The sequence below is a fragment of the Spermophilus citellus genome (genome assembly GCF_964194105.1).
Source record: "Spermophilus citellus genome assembly, chromosome: 9".
NCBI classification, from domain to species: domain Eukaryota; kingdom Metazoa; phylum Chordata; class Mammalia; order Rodentia; family Sciuridae; genus Spermophilus; species Spermophilus citellus.
This window is the reverse complement of record NC_138191.1, coordinates 121,179,906-121,204,701: the sequence shown is the minus strand read 5'-3', so window position 1 is coordinate 121,204,701 and position 24,796 is coordinate 121,179,906. Positions and strand designations below refer to the sequence as shown.

The 24,796-nt window shown below is 47.2% G+C and overlaps 1 protein-coding gene across 1 annotated transcript; it reads right to left on the bottom strand.

Moving 5' to 3' along the window:
• Positions 1-15,945: 15,945 nt before the first annotated feature.
• STMN1 (stathmin 1) lies at positions 15,946-21,513 on the bottom strand. Its single transcript, XM_081305241.1, has 5 exons — positions 21,442-21,513; positions 19,717-19,789; positions 19,062-19,234; positions 16,923-17,114; positions 15,946-16,430 (listed from the first exon to the last, which is right to left on the bottom strand). Exons 2-5 carry the CDS (start codon positions 19,727-19,729, stop codon positions 16,359-16,361), a joined length of 450 nt encoding a protein of 149 aa, XP_081161367.1. The 5' UTR covers positions 19,730-19,789; positions 21,442-21,513; the 3' UTR covers positions 15,946-16,358.
• Between the last annotated feature and the right edge of the window lie 3,283 nt (positions 21,514-24,796).

The window sequence follows — 24,796 nt, the reverse complement described above, 5'->3', positions numbered from 1 at the left end:
TAGAGCTCAGGGTGCTGGGCTGGCCCCAGAACCCCAGACCCAGGCAGTGCCGTGAGTTCCAGTTTATTCCCTGTGTGACCTTGGTCAAATTGCTTCCCCTCTCGGGGCCTCAGTTATTCCATCTGAAAAAAGGAGCAGATGGAACCTGTTGATGGCCACAGATCCTTCTGCCTCCTCCTTTGGCTCTAGGACACCTCAGGCCCCTGTAGGGGGAAGCTTAATGTGAGCCAAGCTCTGATAGAGTACCCTATCTGCAGATGGGCAACCACGCTGCACTCCAAGTCTGGCAGAGGGGGCAGGCACAGATGTCCATGAGGCACCCTGACCCTCCCGGGACTCCTCAGCCACTCCATTCATGACGCCAGACAGAGTTTGTGGCTGTGGAAATTTCCTCTCAGTCCCTCTAGCCCAGCCCAGGGAACGTGGTTGTCCTTCCTGCTTCCAAGTGGAATTTTCCACTCTGTCCCTGAGAGCTGGTGGGAGATTCAGAACCAATGAGCTGACCCAGACGGAGATCTTGCCAATAGGAGAGGAAGGGGGACAGCTCTGGTTAGAGCCACACAGGGCAGTCAGGGGTCCAGGCATCTCTTTCCATGGGTGTTCACTGACACCTTCGCCCTGTGCCTGGGGCCCTATTCCCAGTGCCAGGGATGCAGCTGCTAGTAGGATAAACACTGTCCCCACTCTCCCTGAAGCACATTGTCTAGCAAGGGGGAAAGAATCCACATAAACACTGTCAAGAAAAATCAAGCAGGGTAAGAAATGGCGCTGGGGCAGGAGGCGGCTATTTTAGCTAAGGTCCTCAGAGAAGGCACTGCCGCTGCTAAGGTAACATTTATGTGAAAATCAGTGGAAAAGCAGGGACAGAGGCCCTGAGGTGGGGCCCTGGCCTCAGGCTTAGCTGAGAGTGGCAGGGAAAAAGTAGAAGGTGGAGAGATCACAGAGGCCCAGTGGCCCTGGGGCCTGATGGCACTGTCAGGATGATTTCCAAGCCAGCACAGAGGCAATGGCTCAAGCCCAAATCCCAGCAGCTCAGGAGGCTAAGGCAGGGGGATTGTGGGTTCAAAGCCAGCCTCAGCAAAGGTGAGTTGCTAAGCAACTCAGTGAGACCCTGTCTCTAAATAAGACACAAAATAGGGCTGGGGATGTGGCTCAGTGGTTAAGTGCCCCTGGGTTCAATCCCCAGTACCCTCTTCAAATTATCTTAAGATGACTTCCTTTGGTGCTATGGGGAGCCTAGGGGAGGGTTTTTAGTGGAAGTGGGACATGATCTGCTTTCCATTTCATTTATTTACTTATTTATTTTACAATCCAATGAGAATAACCTTTATGTCAGCTACAGGCATCCCAAAGGCCTGTTCCCATTTCATGAGGCCACCGTGACTGTAATATTTTGTTAGGGAAAATTGATGCTTCAGAATAAACTCATTTCACAGAGGCTATGAGCCACATGGCTTAGGGGCCTTTGTGGGGTCAGTGAGCGGCCCTCCTCTGGCTCCCCCTGCCGCTGAAGGGGAGAGAGCAGCGGCCTGGATGCTGCCAACCCAGCGTTCTCGGTGTTGGAGACGACCTTGGTCTCCACCGCACAGGGGCCTGGGCTCTGGTGGCTCCCTGCCTTCTGTCGCCAACTCCAGGGCACAGGGTGGGACCCTGACGATGCTCTGTCAGCCTGCAGACGGCAATATCCCACATCAGGACAGCGTGGGGCATGGTTTCAGGACGGGACACAGGGGTTGGAGCCCAGGGAGGTGGGCTGGGGGGTGTCCGGAGGCCTGCTCTGCTCACCGCCAGGTGCTCCTCGCTGCGGGAATGAAGGTGGAAGTGTGTCAGGGTCCGCGTGAGGGCGTCTCTCAAGTCTCAGCCACGTCCAGGGGCTGGTGCAGGGCAGGCCCTGACCCCCGTGAGCGGCACTGGTGGGGGGTGCCACCCAGGAGCACTCCGTGAGGCTGGCAGGGTGGGCAGAGGCCTGGAGGACGTCACCTCTGCTCAGCACAGGCAGGGGCTCTGAAGTCAAGGTGACGGAGGAAGTGGCCATCAAGGTCCCTCTGACTGCTGTGGGGACCACACTGTGTGAGGCAAGGGCAGAGCCACGAGTTAGGGTGGAGACTGCTGGGAAGACCTTGCCAGCCCTGGGGGCGGCCCGGCTGGTAGGGGGAGTTGGCCACTGTGAGATCACTGAGCCGCCCACCCCCTGCCCAGCAGGACGTGGGAGGAGCCCGCAGTTTTCCTTCCTTCTCTCAGGCATTCGCTTTACCATCTGGGTTCATGGAGCGAGGGACAAACCCACCCAGGTGCCACCCGGCTCCCCTTCATTGGTGGCTCCTCAGGGCCGACCTACCCCATCCATGACCTCCCAGGCTCCTGTCTCCCTGCCCGGCTCCATCACAGCCCAGCTGCCTCCCACCACAGGCATCTCACCTCTAGCCCTCCACAGCCCTCCACCGGTCGCTCCCCATGTCAAAACCCCCACTGCTGGGCTGGGCTGGGCCAGGGCTCAGTGGCAGAGCTTGTGCGAGGCACTGGGTTCGGTTCTCAGCACCATAAATAAATAAAATGAAGGTTAAAAAAAACAACAACAACAAAACACTGCTGCCTTTTTTTTTTTTAAAGAGAGAGTGAGAGACAGAGAGAGAGAGAGAGAGAGAGAGAATTTTTAATATTTATTTTTTAGTTCTCGGCGGACACAACATCTTTGTTTGTATGTGGTGCTGAGGATCGAACCCGGGCTGGACACATGCCAGGCGAGCGTGCTACCGCTTGAGCCACATCCCCAGCCCCCACTGCTGCCTTTTTAATCAACCTAACTCCTGCTTCTCCTTTGGGGCTCAGATCAGGTGTCACTCCTCCAGGAAGCCCTCCCTGACTGGTCCCAGTCTGACTTGGGTGTCCTTTTCTGTACATATATTGGCCCTTCCAATGACCCCACCCATAGCACTGTGACACCTATTAACTGCCTGTTCCCTTCCTGGGCTGTGTGTCTGGATCAGTGACTTGTCCTATGTTCCTACCACTCAGCACTGAGAGAACGTCTCAAAGAGTTGAATGAATGAATGAATGAATGAATGAATGAAGGGTGCCTGACTATGGTGACAAACAAGGGACAGGCCCACTGCAAAGCCAGGGGACAGGGGAAATCAGAAAGTGGTTTGTCAACTAAGAATGGATGTTCAGGAAAGAGGGCCAAGAGGTAGCCAGGAAGTGCAGGTGTCAGGGTTGCCAGTAGAGTTTGTGGGGTCAGAAAGCCCTAGGTTCAAATCCAGCACAGCCACTCATTAGCCCTGTGACTGTGGGCTCAGCTTCTCAGGAAATGAGGGCAACACCTCCCTCAGAGAGAATGCAGCCCGTGTTTGGCTCACGGAAAACACTGGAGAAACATGCTGACCATTCTGATTTGCTAACATAAAGGCGGATCAGAAAGTTCTATGAGGACATGCCACACCCCACCCACTCCCTCTGCCCTACTTCAAACCTGCCACCTTTGAAACCAAATGAATGCAAAAGCCCAGAAGGAAGGACTGGCATCTACATTACACCAGAGGACAAACTCCTTGGGGCTAAATCTTAGCCTCTAGGATAGTGTCTGGTACAGAGTAGGTCCTCTGTAAATATTTGATTTTCTTCTTGTTGCTGGGGACTGGACCCAGGGCCTGACACATGCTAAGCACGTGCTCTTCCACTGAGCTACAGCCCGAATTGAGTATTCCATGAATGAATGAATGAATAACTGTCTGTTGCCCAAGTCCAGTGCGAGCTACTGACCGAGGTCACTTGGGTGAATTTGAGGTGACGCAAAATGACCATGCAGATACGGAATACCTTTTCCTGGGTGTCAGGACAGCTTCCCCAGCTCCCAGCCTCAGGCTCCCACAAAGGGGCAAGAGAAAAGCAAGAGGCTGGTGGAGGGGGGGCACATTCTGAGGCTTGGCTTTTTTTAAAAGAAAGAGAGAGAGAGAGAGAGAGAGAGAGAGAATTTTTTAATATTTATTTTTTAGTTTTTGGCAGACATAACATCTTTCTTTGTATGTGGTGCTGAGGATCGAACCCGGGCATGCGTGCACGCTACAGCTTGAGCCACATCCCCAGCCCTGAGGCTCGGCTTTTTTTTCTGGGGGAGCGAATCCATGGAACATTCTATCCAAAAAAGGGCAAAAGGGTAGGATTAAACAAACAGGTGGGGTAATCCACCTCCATGGGGTGACGCCCACTTGCAGAGCCGCTTTCTTGGGAGCTGAGGTGAAGACCACCTGCACCGCAGGGTGCACGGCCAGTCCAGCACCTCTTTGCTCAGGACTTCAAGGTGTGTACAGAGAGCTCCTGTCCAGGGCGGCCCCCGACAAACTGGGTTCTGGTTTGGTTAACTTGATGTATGCAGGTGACCCCTCCCCTTGCTTAGGCCCAGGTTGGACCTCCAAAATCTCCAGCTGAGCATGATCCATCAGCAAGGCGTACACAGCCACAAACAAGTGAAAGGATGACTCTGCCTCTGGCCACAGAAGCTGGGGTAGGCACCCCAAGCTGTGTGTGAGCTCAGTGATGCCATCAAGGACCCAGGCTCCGTCCGTCCCCTGCTCCAGCCATCTTGTCATGTGATTTTTACTCTCGAGATCCCAAGGTAGCTGCTGGACTTCTAGCTATGGTCTCTCCATTCCAGAAAGGAAACGATGGGAAAGGGGAAAAGGTCTAAGAAAGGGCCAGACAGGTCAGGACTTCAGGAAAACACGTTCAGGCATTTTGTCACAAAAAAGCAGGAGAGAATGAATCCCAGGAGGGCACAGCAAGGGCTGCCATGGTGGCCACATGGACCATTGCCTCTCTCCGCCTCACCCCTGCGCTAGTTCCTTCTCCTGGCTCGTTCATTTGCCTAGACTGCACCGCCACTCACTTGGCTGCCCAGGGGTAAAGCCCAGGAGTCATCCCCATCCCGAGGCCCACCTCTAGCGCACTGGCACCCCACTGTCCAGGTCGCCAGCATCTCTCTTCTGCACTCCTGCTCCCCTGAGCACACTGCCCTTCCTTCTACAATGGCTGCAGGATGGGGGAAAGGGTTACCTGCGTACACCAAGTTAGCAAACCAGAACCACTCATCTGTTCATCCAGTGCCTGTTCATTCAATGTCTTACACACATCACTCCGTCTTAGAAGTGCCCCCAAAGCTCCCCATCACGCACAGACTATACCACAAACCCCTCACCCTGGCCCACAGGTTGCAGGGCTGGCCCCTGACCATGCCCCTCCCTGCAGGGATGTGCTGGCTCACCTACCCAGTCACGTGGGGCGGGCACTGGGAATCAAACCCGCAGGCACTCTACCACTGAGCTACATCCCCAGCCCTGTTTATTCATTAATTTACTTATTTTTATTTTGAGACAGGCTTAAGTTGTTCCGTGATCCTCCTGTCTCAGCCTCCTGAGTAACTGGCATTACAGGTGTGCACCACCACACACCGTTCAGAGGGGCTTTGTGTGCTCTTTCCTCACACTTACCAGCTCCTGCCTTTGGGCCTTTGCAATGGTTATCACCTCTGCCAGGAACACACCGGCCCTGCCCACTCATCTGTAGAGTCCCACCCCTGTCAGTGACCACCTATTACATCACTCCTTTTCTTCTTGCCCATAACAGTCACCGTCTTTTTTTTTTTTTTTTAAATTACTGGAGACTGAACCCAGGGATCCAGACCATTTTATTTTTTAAGACAGTCCTCCTATCTCAACCTCCCGAGTTGCAGGGATGACAGGTGTGCAGCACTGTGTGACAGGTGTGTAGCACCGTGCCTGGCCACCACATCTATCTTCTCTACAGAATGTAAACTCATGAAGGAGGGCAGAGGGCTTGCCTGCCTCATCCACAGCTATATCACCAGGACCTAATACTGTGCCTGGCATGTAAGAGGGCTCCATGTTTTTGTTCAATGAATGTTTGTATGCAGGGACCTATTTTGGGTAGTCTCTTAAGATATCTTTTAGCTCATTTAAAGAGAAAGGCAATGGGGGCAAGAGATATGCATATTAAAAACCAGAACCAGTAGGTGGAACCAGCTATCATTCCAAACCCTAACTGCCCAGGTGATGCTGCTAGTGGGAGCATCTCTGAGGGCTGAGTCATTAATCATTTAGAAACTCAGGCAGTATGGGCTGGGGATATAGCTCAGTTGGTAGAATGCTTGCCTCTCATGCATAAGGCCCTGGGTTCAATCACAGCATCTCTCTCTTACACACACACACACAAAAAAAAAAAAAAAAAAAAATCAGGAAAGAAGAAGTGAACACAGGCACCTGCCATATTTTTTAAAAATTTTTTTTCCTTAAAAAGAGAGAGAGAGAGAGAGAGAGAGAGAGAGAATTTTTTTTTTTTTTTTTTTTTTTTTTTAGTTTTTGGCAGACACAACATCTTTGTTTTTGTTTGTATGTGGTGCTGAGGATCAAACCCGGGCCGCATGCATGCCAGGTGAGTGCGCTACCACTTGAGCCACATCCCCAGCCCAGCACCTGCCATATTTGACCCCCTGAATTTAGGCCAGAAAAGGATCTGGCCCTCTGGGAAATGGCCTGGAGAGAGCAGACTACTGGTTCTGCCACAATCTGTCTATGGGTATGTGACCTAGTTCTCTTGATTCCTCATCTATAAATGAGATATTCATTTAAGGGTTCAACAAAATAAAATATTTAAAATGCTTATATAATATATGGAAAATGGTGGAGCTCAAAAATCCTTAGTCATAAGAAAGAAAAAGAGAAGATAGATGTGGTGTGAGCAAACACAGGGAGGTGACACCAAAGCAGGCAGCCTCCTCATCCAGGGGCAGCCAGGTCAGCCGTGCTGGGAGTTTGGCCCTCTCAGAAAAGACACAGAAATTGAGATCCTCCAAATGTCAGCATTTCCTCCCCAAAAGGGACTTTGTAGTTCTTCTGGCGCAATCCTGACATTTTACAAATACTTTTCATCCCAGAAAGAACAAAGACAGCCAGAGAGCTGGCAGAATAGTATGGAGAGAAGTCCACTTGGGAGGAGAGATGCTCAGGGACTGTGTCCTATGTTCCTCTGTCGGCCACTCCCAAGGTGGGGAAATAGCAGGCTGAGAAGCCCATGGAACCCAGGGAGGGATCACTGGGAGGGAGGGGCCAGGCCCTGGTGGTGCTTCATTCCACCCAGCACCAGCCTGTCGGGATTGTCCCCAGGTTACAGAGGATGCCCTCAGCCCCTACAGAGCCACGAGAGCCAGGACTGAATCCCATTCTCTGTGATTCCAAAAACTGCTGCCCTGCTTCTGCCTGGGAATTGAAATCATCACTTAACTGACCCTGATGTTGGCCAAATCTCTTCTCTGACCTCAGGTACCTCCTCTAAATAGAAGGGTGGGATCTACCAAGCCCTATGGGCTGGTGCAGACTTTCTTGAAATTCAAAACAAACAGGCCTCCCAGCTGAGTCAGCAGACAGGCCTGCGGGCCTCTGGACAGACACCCTCGAAGCCTCTCATGAAGGCTTTGGGCCCAGGCGCCCAGAACAGCCCTCACAGGGGAGCCCCTGAGTCCTGCCCCAGCCCCAAACTGAGCAATGCCTAACAGGTCTCCTCCAAGGGTGTTGCTCTTCTGTCTACTCCTGTGGCCTTCAGCCCACTCCATTCTCTGGGGACAACCTCCATGCAGCAGTTTGAGGAAATGAAGTCAAGCAATGCAATCAAACCCTTCAATTAGGGCTGTCTCCTAAATATTTGAGGTTTTGGAAAACCCCAGGTCAAGTGTTTTTCAAACTGAATTAAAACAATGTGTTTTTTTTTTTTTAAATATTATTGTAGTGGTAGCTGGACACAATATTTTATTTATTTATTTATTTTTTTAAAGAGAGAGTGAGAGAGAGAGAGAATTTTTAATATTTATTTTTTAGTTCTCGGCGGACACAACATCTTTGTTGGTATGTGGTGCTGAGGATGGAACCCGGGCCACACGCATGCCAGGCGAGCGCACTACCGCTTGAGCCACATCCCCAGCCCACTACAGAAGTTTTTAAATGCTCATTATCAATGTCTCATTGTGGACCCATAACAGATTCTGCACTGGCATCCTGGACTGCACTTGGACAGCACTGACTTGGGCACTGAGAGAAGGACTCCAGCTATGCAGAGCCTCTCAGGAGACTTTCAGAGGCACGAGGCTCTCACACCCCCATTCCCTACTGTGGGTACTTCTGGATACCTGGTCAGTCAGCTCCAAAAGCCCAGGCCAGACATATTGGTCTAACTTATTGCTGACCCTTCCCCTCCCACTGCAGTCTCCAGGGCCTTCATTTTTTTTTTTAAAGTTTCAATAGTAAGTAAGTGAATTTTTTTTAAAGAGAGAGAGAGAGTTTTTTAATATTTATTTTTTAGTTCTCAGCGGACACAACATCCTTGTTTGTATGCAGTGCTGAGGATCGAACCCGGGCCACATGCATGCCAGGCAAGCGCGCTACCGCTTGAGCCACATCCCCAGCCCTCCAGGGCCTTCTTGATTTTTTTTTTTTTATCAGTGTGATTTCTCCTTGTATTTAATTTTCTCCATATTTCATTGGTGCATTACAGTTGTACATAATGGTGGGATTCATTGCTACATATTTGTATAGGCACTCGTGTACATGGCTTTTCAAGTGTCCTCCGGCCAGGTGTGGTGGTGCATGCCTGTAATTCCAGCTACTGGAAAGACTCAAACAGGAGGATAGCAAGTTCCAGGCCAGCAACTTAAGGTAGACCCTGTCAAGAACTGGGGATATAGCTCAGCACCCCTGGGTTCAATCCCCAGTACCAAAAAATTAAAAAAAAAAAAAGTGTCCCTGGTGTGGCCAGAAGGGTGGTACCTGATAACCACAGGGAACCCTGAGGCAGGGAATGGGTAAGTCGAACTGAGAGGGAAGCACGGAGTAGAGATGCACCTTCTTTTGTTTCTAATTCCACATAAAGTTGGCCAAACATTACTTCCTACTGGAAGTCATCCTGGGCCTGCACTTGCCAAGAAGTCCTTGTCTGTGCCTCCATTGTGGCACAGGCCTCCCTATATTTGTTTGGATAGGTTTTTTTTAATATTTTTTAGCTGTTGTTGGACACAATATTTTTATTTATTTTTTTGTGGTGCTGAGGATCGAACCCAGGGCCTCGCACGTGCTAGGCGAGCGGCTGTACCGCTGAGCCACAACCCCAGCCCCTATTTGGTAGGATAGTTGACCTAGTAAGTTAGAAAGTGGTGCCTCTTCCTGGGGGGTCGGAGGCAGGTGTGAGGATGTGGCATGTGCCTCTGCTCTCAGGTCTGGCCGAATTTCAGGCCCTGCATTCCCCTCTGGATGCTCCTGTTCAGGGTACCATCTGCACACCAGGAGTCCTGGCATTAGCGCATGGAGCTCCAAATTCATCTCTGCCAGGCTGTGGGGAACTGGAGAGTGGCAACTGAACTGAGACCATCATATCATGAATAGAGGTGTCTCTACCTTGCTGAGCAAGAGAAAATACTCTGAGCCTTTAAAACTCTGGGCTTCAATTTTAGAAATTCTGCCTCCAAAGCCCTGATGAGGGTCCTGAGTCTCTGTATTTTGAAAATACACCATGTTATCCTGATGCCCAGCTAGGATCTGGTCAATAAGTGCCAATTAGTGGTGACTATGCTTGTAGACTGACAATGTGTCTGTGGAAGGTGATACAGGGAGGACAACTGGGGGACCTCAGAGGGAAGAGTCACTTTTTCTTGTACATCTTCATACTGATTGGACTTTTTTTTTAGTACTGTGGATTGAGCCCTGGGATGCTCTACTGCTGTTACACCCCCTTTTTACTTTTTGATATAGGATCTCACTAAATTGCCTAGGCTGGCCTCAAATTTGTGATCCTCCTGCCTCAGCTGCTGGGATTACAGGCGGGCGCCACCGTGTGGACTCTGATTGGATTTTTACTTAAAAAAAAGAAAAGAAAAAATCTGGAGGATTGATGATCTGCAAACCCTAGGCCTCCCACTAGGTGGGGCAGGGAGGGGCAGTGAAATGCAGTGTGTGGACCAGAGGAAGAAAGAACTGCAGAGCACAAATCCTGCCTCCAGAGGGCAGCAGCCTCCCAGAGCCCACTGATGGCACCTGGGTGAGACTGTACCCAGGGCTGCCAGATGTAATGGTTTTTCAAGAGAAGCCTGAAGTCATATTTTCACATTAAATCATCAAATGATTTAATAAATGAAAAAGCATGGGAGAAATGCAATTTGCCTTTGGACCAAAATTGGTTGCAGGCCACCAGCTTGTGCCTTTGGAACTAGGATTCCATTAAGAATTGGGCATCTCCAAGGACAGTCTGCAAACCAAGGCAGAGTCATCCTTTGTTTAGAAAACGGAGTTGACTCCCATGGGTCCACACAAGACAAAGACAAAGTAGGTGGCCTCAGGTGGACCAGGGAGTCACCACTCAATTATTTGACACATATAATAACCTTCACCCATAAGCCAGGTTCAGAGTGGGAGATTTAATGAATGTGTCAGGCAATCCCTTGCTCTTGAGGACCCTGCATCTAGCTGGAGACACACACCTGAAACAATTAATTGCATAATTAGTGAATCAGATTTGTGATACGTAAGCAGCTGCTGTATAGCAAGGAGGTTAAAAACCTGTGTCTGATTTGAATTCACCACTTTGAGCAAACAACTAATCTGACCCAGTTACCTCATTTCTCACCCTGTGAAATGGGCATGATAATCTCAGTGGGTTGTTTAGGGAATTCAATTAGATCATGAAAATAATTAGAGCTTCAGCCCTTAAGTACAGAGCTGTACAGCAGAAAAGAGAAGCTAGGCTTAGCATGGAGAGTCCTCACCAACGCCCTATCTCAGTCAGTACTGGGGCTTTTGCCAGTGAGGGAAAACAGGGGCCACAGAGGTTGGAAGCCCTATACCTATAGAGGGGCCCAGTCTTCCTCTCACTTGTTATCTGCTGAGATGGCAGTCATAGGACAGTTGGACCACTCCTGCTTATTTCTTTTTCTTTTTTTAAATATTTATTCTTAAGTTTTAGGTGAATACAATATATTTTACATTTGTGTGGTGCTGAGGATCGAACCCAGTGCCTCGTGCATGCTCGGCAAGCAGTCTACCACTGAGCCATAGCCCCAGCCGCTCCTGTTTGTTTCTTCTTCTCTTGGATCCAACTCACTTGTCTCAGTAGGATTTGGTGGCCAAGGCCAGGGAAGGTAGGACTCCTGGCCATGCTGGAAGGCGGCTAGGTCTTTTCAGTTATGAGCAAAAGCTTCTCCACTGGGCTGGGAATGTGGCTCAGGTGGTAGCGCGCTTGCCTGGCCTGCGTGCGGCCCGGGTTCGATCCTCTCAGCACCACATACAAACAAAGATGTTGTGTCCGCCGAGAACTAAGAAATAAATATTAAAAATTCTCTCTCTCTCTCTCTCTCCTCTCTCATTAAAAAAAAAAAAAGCTTCTCCACTGCCGTTGCTGAGTTTTGGACCCATCAAATCCTATGAAGACGTTTTTACAATCTAGGTGCTTTCATACACAAAATCAGTCAGAAAACCTTTCCTGTGCCCCTCAAATGAAGAATACCAACTTCTACTGGCAGAGACAGGGACAGCCACAGGGACTCTTGGGACCTTCTATTTCACCTGGGCAGAGGCAGGTGTCAAGAGACTTTGCTCACCAGTGATGTTTCTGGACCCTGGTGGCTCAGCTCAGCACAATCCTCAGCATGTGACATGGCCCCTACCACAGAGGGTCTGCAATCTGACTAGGTAGAGAAGCTGGGTGCAGTAGCATGTGCCTGTAATCGAAGTCACTATGGAGGCTGAGATTGGAGAATCACGAATTCAAGGCTATCCTGGGCAACAAGTGAGACCCCATCTCAAAATAACGAAATATCCGGGTAGAGAACCCACACAGTCTTGATTTTGGAAGGAAACTTCTAGGGTACCTTCTCTAGCCTCTGCCCAAAGGGGGAATCACTTCTATAAGCCTGTCCTTTATCACTTACTTCTAAATGAATCACATTTAACAGTGATTCAAAAACTGAATTTGCAGTAAGGTAAAACCCTCATCTGAAATGACAGATTTACCTGGGAAGAACAAACATCGCTGAAAATCAAAACTCTCCTTTGGAAAATAATAGAGCTGGGCATGGGAGCCACACCCATAATCCTATACTCCAGAGGCTGAGGCAGGAAGATGCCAAGTTTGAGGCCAACCTCAGCAACTTAGCGAGACTGTCTCAAAATGAAAAACAAAAAGGGATAGGAATGTAGCTCGGTGGTTGAGAACCCCTGGGTTCAATCTCAAGTACCAAAAATGAAAATATATAAAAAAAATAAAAAGTGCTAGGGATGGAGACAGGACTTCTCTTCAAGGTGTGCCAAAATAATGAGATGGTCTTCAACTGCCTTCTTGAGGAGGTGGTACTGGCAGTTTGGGGCTTTATATTGATGACTGAGTCTGGTGTGCAGGTCTGGGGTAGTCAGGAATTATTCGGGGATACAGAGGGTGCCAAGCTGCCTGATCTCCCCCTCCATCAGCACCCCTTCCTGTTTAGGGCCTGGAGTAAGACTGGCTGGCTCAGACTCCCTTACTAGCTTTGGATGGTGGGCAAGCTGCAGAACCTGTTTACATCTCTGAACGGTGAAGACCATTTATGTAACACCACCTGCTCAATAAACAGTAGCTCTGATGCTGGCACTGTCTTTCCCAGTCAGCTGTGAGTGGCTTATTTCTCCTCCTCTGAATTCTGGTGCTCAGCAGCTTACGTCCAAGCTCCTCAATATACTGTCAGTCACATCTGTCCCTCCAGAGGATTGGGAATGTAGCTCAGTGACAGAGTACTTGTCTAGCATGACCAGAGGTGCCTTCCTACCCAGACCCTCGTGCCTCAGCAGTGCTGCAACAGCTTCCCACCGCGTAGAGAGCATCTGCTCTTATCCATTTACCTGCCTACCTTAAAATGCTTATTGCCCCTGTGTTCTGAAATCTTCAAAGGGCCTCCACAGCTTAGGACAAAGGCATGGAAGAGAGCCTGCCATGAGCCATTAACTGTGCTGGCTCTCTATGCATGCTGCACTGGTGTGCTTCCTAAGTGTTTAAGAGTTAAGTACAGGGCTGGGGATGTGGCTCAAGTGGTAGCGCGCTCGCCTGGCATGCGTGCGGCCCGGGTTCGATCCTCAGCACCACATACCAACAAAGATGTTGTGTCCACCGAAAACTAAAAAATAATTAAAAATTCTCTCTCTCTTTTAAAAAAAAAAAAAAATGTTAAGTGCTTTCTTGGGATTTGAATTTTCAAGGGTCTAGCTCAAACCCCTTTTCTTCTGAGCTTCCCAGACTGCCCAAGGCCCCTGTGCTTACTGCTTTTACTGAGCACTTGTGGTTAAGCCATGAATATGGTCCACATCACTCTCAGGTGTTTTGCAATTTTCCTCACCTTCACCTGTAAGCACCAGATATGCCAGAATCCACCTCATCTTCCCAACCCTAGCATATGGCCCAAGGTAAAGCATTGAGGTCTTGTTAAATGCTGATTCAAGGACCTTTTTCACATCTCTCAAACCTCTCTTCCATGGAGCCTATGCAATCACAAAGCTCAAGTACTTCAAATTCCTCCTTTGGGCCCTCTTTATCCTATATTCCCATTTGCTCAGAACTGCCTTATTACAGGCATGCACCTGCAATCTTAGCAACGCAGGAGGCTGAGGCAGGAGGATTGCAAGTTCAAGGCTTCTTACCAATCTGATGAGGCTGTGTCTCAAAAAATAAAAAGGGCCAGGGATTTAGCTCAGCAATATATAGTGCCCCTGCGTTCAATCCCCAGATTGAGGAATAAAATAGTCCTAGTACGAAAATATCAGGAAAGGACAAGCATCGTTTTCCGCTCAAGATGAAAGGAATGGAGTCTGCTCCACGGTGACAGGCCGAGGTTGTAGTCAATCTATACTGGCCTCATAAGGGCAGTCTGAGATAAGTGCTGTCACAAGGCTGGCGTGCCCACGTACAGGCAGACTCCTGAGGATGAGAGCAAGGGCACTCAGGCCTGGGAGAAGACATGACATTCCCAGGGCATTGGGAGTTCACCAGCTCAGTGACAAGCACTCACATAGTATATAAGGCTCCAGGTTAGAGTCCCAGTACCTGAAAAAACAAAAACAACAAGACTCCAGAGTTCATGGGTAGCCATTACTCGCCTCCCCCTAAGTCAAATGTGAAGAATCTCACAGTGCAGCATAAGGAACCTAACCCAGCCTTCTTTTCTGACCCAAAGGAAACGGAAAACTGCTCAAGACTAAGTACTAAGGTTAGGGGTGAAATAAAAAGGCCAGGGGTAGGCTACATCCCTTTCTGTTCCCTGTGACATCACTGTCATGAGGTTGAAGCTTAGAACTGCCTTCTGACAGTAAGCCAGGGCACCATGGGCTTGGCTGTAACTAGCTGAAGGACTGTCCTTCAGGCCCATTTTGATGGGGTTTTGCTTTCTTCTATGTTCTCTTCCCTGAATATCCTATTGCCATTTGTATGACACCTGATATTATTATTCCAAATTCCTGCTGTCTTTCGACTCTATTCCCATCTGTTCAGAACTAATGCCTTATGCAGATCCTGTAGGCTCGATTCACCCATGTGAACCTTGAGAATCAATCCTATGTGCCAGAGACAGGATCCAAAGATGAACAGTACCAAGGCCCTGCACACCAGCCTCACCTTTGCCTTGTCTTCCTTATTACTGCTCAAAACCTATTGTTACACATTAAAAATACACTTGATCTTGTTTCTGTTCTAGATGGCCTACCTCTTTTTTAAAAACTTTTTGTTTTACCTTTAGGTGGATACAATATTTTTATTTTTATATGGGGCTATGGATTGAACCCAGTACCTCATGCATGCTAGGCAAACACCTCTACCACTGAGCCACAACCCCAGCCCCGCCCCACCATAACTCTCTATATATTAACTTCCTATTATCATTTTAGTCTCAAAGTCAAGGCACACAAAAATTACATAATCATTTCCAATTCAAAAGTATAAACTGAGATCATTTATTAGCCTCTGGATGAAAATAGTAATTGCTATTTATAATAAGCCTAACTATATACTCAACAGTTCTAAGTGTGTTCTTTCTGTATACACATACCACATTCATTCAATTCTAACACGGGAGGTAGGCCATTATTATTCTCACAAATAAGTTTGGTGAAACCCAAATCAAAATCAAGCCAGAGCTACAGGAGCACAGAGTAGTACATCTCAGTAGTCTTCCTGGAAACATTTTTTTGCTGTAGATATAAGAAGCAAATATTCATTTGCAATTAAGGCTATTTCCCAAATAGGAACCTAAGACAGCAGCCAGAGGCTTTCCCTGAATTGAGAGGCAGTATGCTAACAATGGTATTTATGGCCTCTGAGTAGAAGATGAATTATCTTCCAACCTCAACCATGTCATATACTACTCCAGAATATAATTAATGTTCCCTTAATCATTTCACAAGAGTTGTTCCAGCAGCACAAAAAGTGTCATTAGTATCCTGTCAATTTATCACTCTATGGAAGGAAAGTATTACATTGCACCCCCAACTAATACTGAGCAAACCAACCATCAAATATCCTAAGATCTTAAGATCCCCTCTAAACTATTCTCTAGAAACACCATTTGTACCTTTAAATTGCCTTTTTAACAGGGATAGAGAAACAAAAAACTGTTTGTTTGCAAATAAACATCTGAAAGAATATAGTCACAGCTGATCTGGGCTGAGGCAGCAACACAAAGTGATGATTGTAGAAGAAGACAATGCAAACTGCCTCCCAAGCAAGAAACCCAGGGCAGAGCTTGCAGTGATAGACGTGCTGGGTGTTTCCACCAGCCCAAAACCCCATCTGGAACAGTAAACTAGGAGGGTCTCTACAGCTTGATAATTACCTGAACAGAAAGAAGCAACAGCCACCAACAGCACTGTGCAGTTTTATTAACCATTCAAGTACAGTAGCATCTGGTAAGATTGGGACAGAATTGGGATTGAAAAGTGAACAGATATTCAGCATCTAACAATTTGAAAGAAGCCACTACATACTCTTCACAAACATTTCACAGAGCCAATACAGTACTAGCCATTAACCCAGTACACCAAGTGCACTGAAGTAGAAAAGATGCAACAATAAAAATAGCTACATTAAAAAGACCAACACTTTAGAAAAAGATTAAAACACTTTCAGTTTCTCCCCTTTATCCCCTAAAACAACATCTTACAGTCTGGATCTACCTATACAGTCCTACATTAGCTTCTAGAATATTTGTCAGGAGGGAAAAAATAAAATGACACTGGCCAGTACAGTCTTTGGATATTTAGGAAGGGGAAGGGGAGAAAGTCAGTTCTCAGAACAAATTAGTCAGCTTCAGTTTCATCAGCAGGGTCTTTGGATTCTTTGTTCTTCCGCACTTCTTCAACGTGCTTATCCTGTGAAGAAATTGCATAATCATCATCAGTTGAATGAAAAGTCCAGTTAAACTACAGCCCACCCCATAGGCTCAGTAAACATTACAGCCTGTGGAACTCAACAAATACGAGGTTCTAGGACATCATCTTAAATCTCTTGGGTCACGTGTGAAGCCTAATAGCTAAGCCTTCTACTGCTCTACCAAGGAATGTCCAATTATGCTGGAAATTTACTCAATGTCTTATCTTTTTATTCTTTTCTTTATATTACTGGGGATAGAACCCAGGGCCCTCACACGTGCTAGACAAACCCTCTATCACTGTGTGTGTGTGTGTATATAAAATATATTATATATCCCAGCCCCATCTAAGCACTTCTCTCATTTACTATGTTATGCTCCCAAATTCAGGACACAAAGGACACCTAACATTTTTTAGTCAAGACAATTAATTCATGCCAATTCTTTGGTGCCTCAAACTGCAAGCTCTTAACCACTCAACAAAGAAACCAACCTTCTCTCGCAAACGCTCCAGTTTGGCAGCCATTTGTGCCTCTCGGTTCTCTTTGTTAGCTTCCATTTTGTGGGTCAGTTTCTCTTCCGCCATTTTACTGAAGTTGTTGTTTTCTTCTATTGCTTTCTGAATCACTTCTTTCTCATGCTCTCGTTTCTCAGCAAGCTGCTTCAAGACCTCAGCTTCATGAGACTGGAAAAAAGTTTAACAGGCTAGACTCTCTGACATGTCTTTGGCATTAATTAAAATTATAAAAATTATGTCAGATAAGATTGAAGAGGCAGAAAATAGGGTCTCTTTTTAAACAATACTGAAGTTCTGACATGTTATCCTTATCATAAAAATCATGTGAAAATATTTTTTCCTGTAATTTTTTAACTGGTGCATTATAGTTGTACATTCATCTTCTTTTTCTAGTACTTCTATTTGTTTTAGAAAATTGCTCATACTTGTTCAGAAATTTCTTGTCCAATTATTTCTTGTTTCTTTTCTGGTAACTAGGGACTGAACTCAGGGGTGCTTTGCCACTGAGTCCCATCCCAAGCATCTCCTCACCTTTTGGAGACAGGACCTCACTAAGTTACCAAGGCTGGCTTTGAACTAGCTATCCTCCTGCCTCAGCCTCCAGAGTTGCTGGGATTATAGGCATGCATCACCACACCCTATCGCCATTGTAAGAAAATCCTGATTAAGATTTATTGCTTAATATTATCCAAATGACTTGAGTAATACCCTTAGGAATGGCACTTTATTGTAAAGGATTTTGATTAAACTTCAAAGGCTATCCAAAAGAACACTAGTTCATTTAGCCCTAACTGATACACATTCAGATGTGTTTGGAAACACTGCCTTGCAGGGCATAGCTACAGAGATATGCCACTGGTTCTGTTAATCTGCTTCTGCAATATCCTAATGATGATAGGAGTTTCACTACATTTAGGTGGTTATTGTATAAAGCACAAGCTAATGACCACAGGGTCTGGTGATTCTTAAAAATCTTCCCTTGGTCCAGCCTCCAGTCACACAGCTTCCTCCTACTCCATGAACTCCAACTACATAGAATAGCAGGCAGAAGATGATGCACCAATGTAAACATTGTCACTCTTCCTGGAGAACGGATTCCCAGCACTAATAGTGGGTCATTATCCACATAGAATGTGGCACTGAAAGTTAGTTACAAGGCACAGGCTCCACCTATTTAAAAAGGGTCATATATGTGTGTGTATGCATGCTTGATTTCGTATCACACTATCAGAGCTAGGCTAGGGTGGATTCCTACTTCACCTTTTTTTCCTTTGCAATGCCAGGGACTGAAGCTAGAGTCTTGAACATGCTAGGCAAATACTCTACCACTGGGTCACATTCCCAGTCACCTTCACCTTTTTGTACCTTTGATTCCCCCAACCTTAATAAAATTAAATCTACTTACCCCAATTAGTTATTGGGAAAGGAAAGACTAAATAACTAGAATAAATTAATAGAATAATTCTAATGAGAATACACCAAAATATTAACAGAGGTCACTTCTGAGTAATAGCATAACGAATACTTTTAATTTCCAAAATTGTTTCCTAATTTTTCTTACAACTATATTAGTATTTGATTTTTTCCGATTAGCTCTTTTAAAAGATGGCTACTTTATATGCTTACATAAGAGAAAAGCTTACCACAATACCAGATGAGCAACACATCCACATCACTAGCAATTTTAAATGTTTTTATACTGTATAGCTATAAAAAATAAAACTACAAAGAATCATCTGCCAACAAATGTTATATTTTTCAAAGAGGAAGCACAAGTAATATAAGCATCCTATAAAACAGAACTAAGCTAGAATTCTGGCCCCAACACTTCAAGAAAATGACTTAGCGTTCCTGAGGCTATTTTCTAATCTCCATTATCTGAGACAATACCTACCCTGTAGAGTCATTGTATTAAAGGGGAAAAACATAGAATCTGGCATATAATAAGAGCCCAATAAATGATGGCTGTTATTTTCCTCCACTATTGACATATATAATTTTCACAGTTAAAATTACAGTGCAGCTACAATTGTTTTCTTCCCGTTATGGAAACAAAACTGATTTGCCCCTCTCACATTAATAAACATCCTGTTTTCTGTGAGCTGTGATGTTTACCTTGCGTCTTTCTTCTGCAGCTTCTAATTTCTTCTGAATTTCCTCCAGGGAAAGATCCTTCTTCTTTGGAGGGGAAAGGGGGAAATCTGGGACCGATTCTTTTGACCGAGGGCTGAGAATCAGCTCAAAAGCCTGGCCTGAGGCACGCTTCTCCAGTTCTTTCACCTGAATATCTGGAGTTGATCATATTTATAATTCAGAAAAAAGGGATTCTCCTATTCTAATAAATGGTTCCATAATTTCTAAAAACCAAGCCAATTTAATGAATAGAATTAGGGCTGGCGAAGATGTGTTTGTAGGCAAGTAATTACTTAAATACCATCTCCCAGAAAAACAAAGCTCAACATCTTTGGATTAATAAACTCCATTTTGAGGAATTAGTATTTGACAATCATTTTAATGAACAAAAGAAAGACTTGCGCAAACTCCACAATTTTGCTTTGGACCAAGCCAAATCCTCTAATTATGAAACAATTATGAGCTCTCAGTACATTCAAGTGATAATCATTTTTTTAAATTATTCTCCTATTCAGAAAGTGGGTTTGTAATAAAACCAAAACAAGTGCCAGATTAAAATCTTTTAAGACCTAAGCTACCTCTTATTCTTTAATCATAAACCCATCAAAATTTCAGCTTTTCTGAATAGATTACCTACCAGAAGAAGCCATGATGAATAGAAGACAAGAGACTGGCAGTGTATTCTACACAATCCACTGGTAAGGAAAGCCCTGAAAATGATTTTCAAAAGCATGCAATCAATTTCTTTGCATTTCTGTATGTCATCAATACAAAGGGACCTTAAATCACATCTACATAAATTGATATCAGAAAAATCACTGTGTAATTATGTACATCATTAACCAAGAAAGAAAATTATCAGGGTTTCTGAAAATTACTGAAACATATTGGGAAAGCTGAATAAAACACTGGTTGCAAAAGATTAAGTTAGCTGACCTTGATTATTCAAAAAAATAAAAATAAGAAGGTAAGTTACAAGGTTGAAGGATCCCTCCCCACCCCCCCCAAAAAACTAAATTTTTTTCGCCCAAACCATGAGAAGATATTCCAGATTCAATTCAACAGTGAGATCGGAGCCATCTTAATACTGCCTACAACTCATTGTGCAAATGAAATACCCACCCCTGCTTTGTCTGGTCTGCCATAGTGGATAACATGACGCCCAAGCTAACGTTAACCAATTATGTTCAACTCCTATTGTTCTTAAGATTTAAGCTTCTTGCCCAACAGTGAGCAAAATTAAGTTTTGTGAACCTTTAGGTTTTAATATTTCTTGCCTATGTAAAAAAAAAAAAAATCCTACATGCATTTGTCGATTTTTTTTTTTTTTAAGATCACGATTCTTGGAGATCTCGGGCTAGTACTGAAAACCTAGGATTACAGATTCCCAACACACAGAAATTGAAATCTGCGACAGCAAAAACGTCTAGTTTCTACAGAGCTTTAGACAGCACCGGACCCGGGATGGGCGTGGCCCTGGCCAGGGCGAGCAGAGAGGGCAGGCTGCCCCCGGCCAATCAAAGCACGCCCTGAGCTCCGGCCCCTGGCCCCGCCCACTTCCTCCCCGCGCCTTTTCGAATCTCCGCGAACTCTCTACACTGCGGAGCCCGCGCGCGTGGGAAGGGGAGGGAGGGGCGGAGCCAACGGTCCTATCCGGGTAACTCCGCCCCTCCCGAACTCGCCCCGCGCGGACGCCCCCCCCTCAACTCCCGCCAAAAACACCGCCAAGCCGCCGCTGCAGCTTGGCGGGTGGGGCGGGCACAGGGAACTGGCCGCCGGGTAGCTCCGCCGTCCGCTGCCTATCTCCTCCGGTCACCTCAATACCCAAACAGCAGTATCCCAGAACTGTTCGCGGTCCCCTTCCGCGGGGATTGGCGAGCCACCCTGGGCGAGTCTCCCAACCATGGGAGAGGGCAACAGCGGGGAGGGGGCGCGGCCCCAGCCGCCTGCAGCCTGGACCTAGGGCTGCTGCTCTCCAGGGGCGCGCCCTACTCCCTCAGACAATAGGGACCCCACAAAAGACGCATACAGAAGGCGAGGGAAAGGGGAGGCAGACGAGGGCCCACGCCCCCTATTGTCTCCTCGACGGCACCCCGAGACTGACGACCAGAGTTCTCCCAGGTGGCCGCGCCCCTTCCCCACGACAGTCGCGCCCCCAGGGAGTGGGGACAATGCCGGGGCTCCGCCCGAGCCACACACAAAGCGGAGCGACCCCCGCCCGCCAGCCCCTCTCGGGGGCCCGCGGCCACGCCCGCCGCCATCCCCCGGGTTGCTGCCACAGCTTGACCGCTCCCGCCCGCGGCGTTTCTCAAAACTGCCCCCAACCCGCCACCACTGGCCCTATTGAGAACCCAACACCCACCTGCTCGGTCCGAGCCGCCTGGCCACACTGAGCACCAACAGACCTGGGCGCGCACAAAAGCGCCAAACAGCGGCACGTGACCTCCCCGCGGGGCTCCGCATTGGCTGAGCGCAGCGGCACGTGCCGACCCCTCCCCACTACCCGAGTGGGCTCCGCCCCCTCTGGACCCGGAGCACCTCGGGAAGTGTAGTCCAAGCCAACTGGGCACGAGGACAATGCGGAGGTGGGTGTGCTTGGGGGTCTCCCCAGGTGTGAGCCAGCGGCTAGGGCGCGGTCTCACCCCGAAAGAGGGCGTTGGCGCGGCGACCAGGACAAAGTCAGAGCTGGCTTTGCATCTATGGGGAAAGGGTAGGGTGGGGCGGGGCGGAGGTAAGGGGGTCCCGCCCTACCTCTTAAACCTTGGCTGCCTGGACTCTTCCTCGTTCGAGCCACTTACCCTGGTTCTTCCCGGTGCCAGCACCTAAACAGAGCAACGTCCCTTCTGGTGCCCCACCCCGCACCGTCGCCTAAGATGCCTGAGTCCTTGTGATAGGACAATGTCACTCCACTTCCCTGCATAGCCCCCTGCCCTTTAGCGTCCTACTTCTGGATACCCGCGTGCTACCTGTATTATGACATCATTATAGTCTCTAACCCACCCAGTGCTAACGGGTCACGCGCGGGCGTGGCTCTTCCCTCACTGTGTGCGTCCTCACTAGTGTCCTCAGCCTCTCGAGCTGGTGACCAGGGACTCCATGCAGGAAAGCGTGAGGCTCTGGAATTTGATCTCCTCTGGTCTAACAAAGCCACTGGGCTCAAATGCAGACTCCATCTGCTCTGCCAACCCTTCACCATGATAGGGAAGGAAGACCAGTAGCAGTTCTAGATACACAGCCTGCAGCTAAGTGTTGCTTTTGTTCTTGGAGCACGTGCTCGTCAGAGCAGTGCAGTGCTCTTTTTAAGAATGAAAACAAAAGGAACCTCAAGGTCACTGTTCCTCTGGCCTGGATAGATCAGAACCACAGCAGAGGCACAGAGGAAATTGGTTTGACCCTGACTATCTTAAAATGACTGACCTCCCCTTCCCCACAAAATGAGAAAAATAAATAAGTGAAATGCTCATGGTTCCAGATCTCCTCTCCCACTCCCCTGACCAAGACTCTAGTGATGGTGTATCAAGGCATATGCTTTGAGACCTGATGAAACAAAGGACACCTTCATTTTATTAATGGGCTTAATGTTCCCAAACCAAGAAACACATTTGACCAACTCTCTGGAAATAACAGTCTTAATTTAAAAAGGCTCCATAACTAGTTAGTCACTAGGGACGTGCCAGAGATAAAACAATTAATAGGTGTTGGGGACAATGAAAACTGAATCATACAGGCAGCAAATATCACACAAAGCAAACAATTAGCAACTCCCTATTGCCTGAAATATGCTGGTTGCAGCATTTTCTCCAACAATCGCCCTTGTGTGGGGTCTGCCTCCCCCCAGCTAGTCTAAGTGGCTTTTGCCCAGCATGCAAGCTCGGACCAGGAATGATTCATATTCTGAACCCAGAAAAGCTTCTTTCAGGAACTTAGCCTCAGAACGGCCAGGTGCTTCCATCTGTCAGAATCTTAAAAAAAAAAAAAAAAAAAGGAGCCAAGCTAAGACCTTGCTGAAAAATGACTTAGACACCACAAATGAGCAAGAGTTCCAATGCCAAGAGGTCTGTTACCCCCTGAACTAACCTTTTATCTTTCAAGATAAACTTGATCTGTAAGTTTGTATAGGAAAGTCACGCCCATTTGATGCATTTTTAAAAATATAAGAAATTGCCAGATGAAAATCTTACTTTTCTGACTACTAATGTTGTGACAGGAAAAAAATTAATCTTTCAAAACACTGATTATTTTAAAGCACTTACACCATTTCACCCCACCTTTTCTTTCTCCCTGGAGCAGATGTCTATTTCCATGGAAACCACAGCTAGGACTGTAGATGTTAGAACTCATATAGATTTTTAATTCTTTTTTGTTGTTGTTGTTCTTATTAATAATGCCACTTGGGGCTGGGGATGTGGCTCGGGCGGTGGCGCGCTCGCCTGGCATGCGTGCGGCCCGGGTTCGATCCTCAGCACCACATACCAACAAAGATGTTGTGTCCACCGAAAACTAAAAAAATAATGCCACTTGGCTTCTGGGTTTGTTGTTAGATACCTGGTCCTGCCAGTCTCTGTGAGGAGGATTTCCTGAAATCCTCATTGCTGCTTGGGATCAGAAGGGGATGGGTTAAAAATTCCTCTAGAATGATCTGGTGAATAGAAAAGTCTTTGTGAGCAGGGCGTGGTAGTGCACGCCTATAATCTCAGCTACTCTGAAGGCTGAGGCAGGAGGATCATAAATTCAAGACCAGCCTGGGAAATTTAGGGGGATCCTCTCTCAAAATAAAAAGGACTGGGATGTAGTTCTTTTGTGGGCTTTTATGAATTTTCATCTGCGTTCACTGGTATAGAAAGGGCTTTCAACTCTAAGGTGAGAAAAAATAGCGTTGAGACTTCACTTTGGAGAGGGGCAGAATCTCCCTTTTTGAAGACTTCCTAAAACTAACTTCAAGATCCCCTCCCTCTTGCAGAGGCAGCAAGGAGTTAACATTCCCGTCCTGAAACTGTCTGTCTTTGCCCATGAGAACTATTTTTGCTTCTGCTCAGATGGTTTGGTCGGATTGTTACGAAACTGGCTGTGACTATGGATTAGCACAAAGTGAAGTCGAGATATGGCAGCCATCCAGATTATTTGATCTGTGTAGACAGCCAAAGGAGGGCACTTCAGGCTTCAAAGTCCAGAAGGGATGTCTACACTGATGAAACAAGCGAGCAGGGCTGTTGTCACATCTTCTCTGTTCCCAGAGAGACGGCAGGCTTTGTTCTTTGTTGGTTCTGAGGCTGCCGGGGTTGGTCTCCCACATAGGCGCCGAGTTCTATTGCTGCTTATGGGGCCTGTCCTTGGCCTAGGGTGTTGTGGGAGAGGTTTTCTTATTGTCTCAGCCTCTTTCTTCCCTTTGTCCCTGGTCCTCAGGCTCCGTGCTCTCATGCTCACTTCCTGCCTTCTTTTTTCTAAACCTGTGAATCTGCAATTTCACACACCCCGCCCCTCACTAGACCATTAGGTCCTAGGGTGCAGGGACACTGTCTTTGCCTTGGTGTCCAGCACTGGGCCTGGCCCAGGATGGGGACTTGGATGTTCGCAGCCCTCTTATCCTCTGCTTGTCTCCCATGATAGTAGATCCCTCCAATATGGGGTGAGGGGTGTATAATGAGGGTTTGAGTTAATGTACCTGAAATTAAGACAGGAATTTGGGAATACAGAAAAAGAAAGGTGGCCACAAGCTT

Coding starts and splice junctions, on each gene's coding strand:
- STMN1 (XM_081305241.1), bottom strand. Junction 17,115..19,061: donor CTGCAGAAGAAAGACGCAAG/GTAAACATCACA, acceptor ACTTTTTTCCAG/TCTCATGAAGCTGAGGTCTT. Junction 16,431..16,922: donor TGGAGCGTTTGCGAGAGAAG/GTTGGTTTCTTT, acceptor ATTTCTTCACAG/GATAAGCACGTTGAAGAAGT.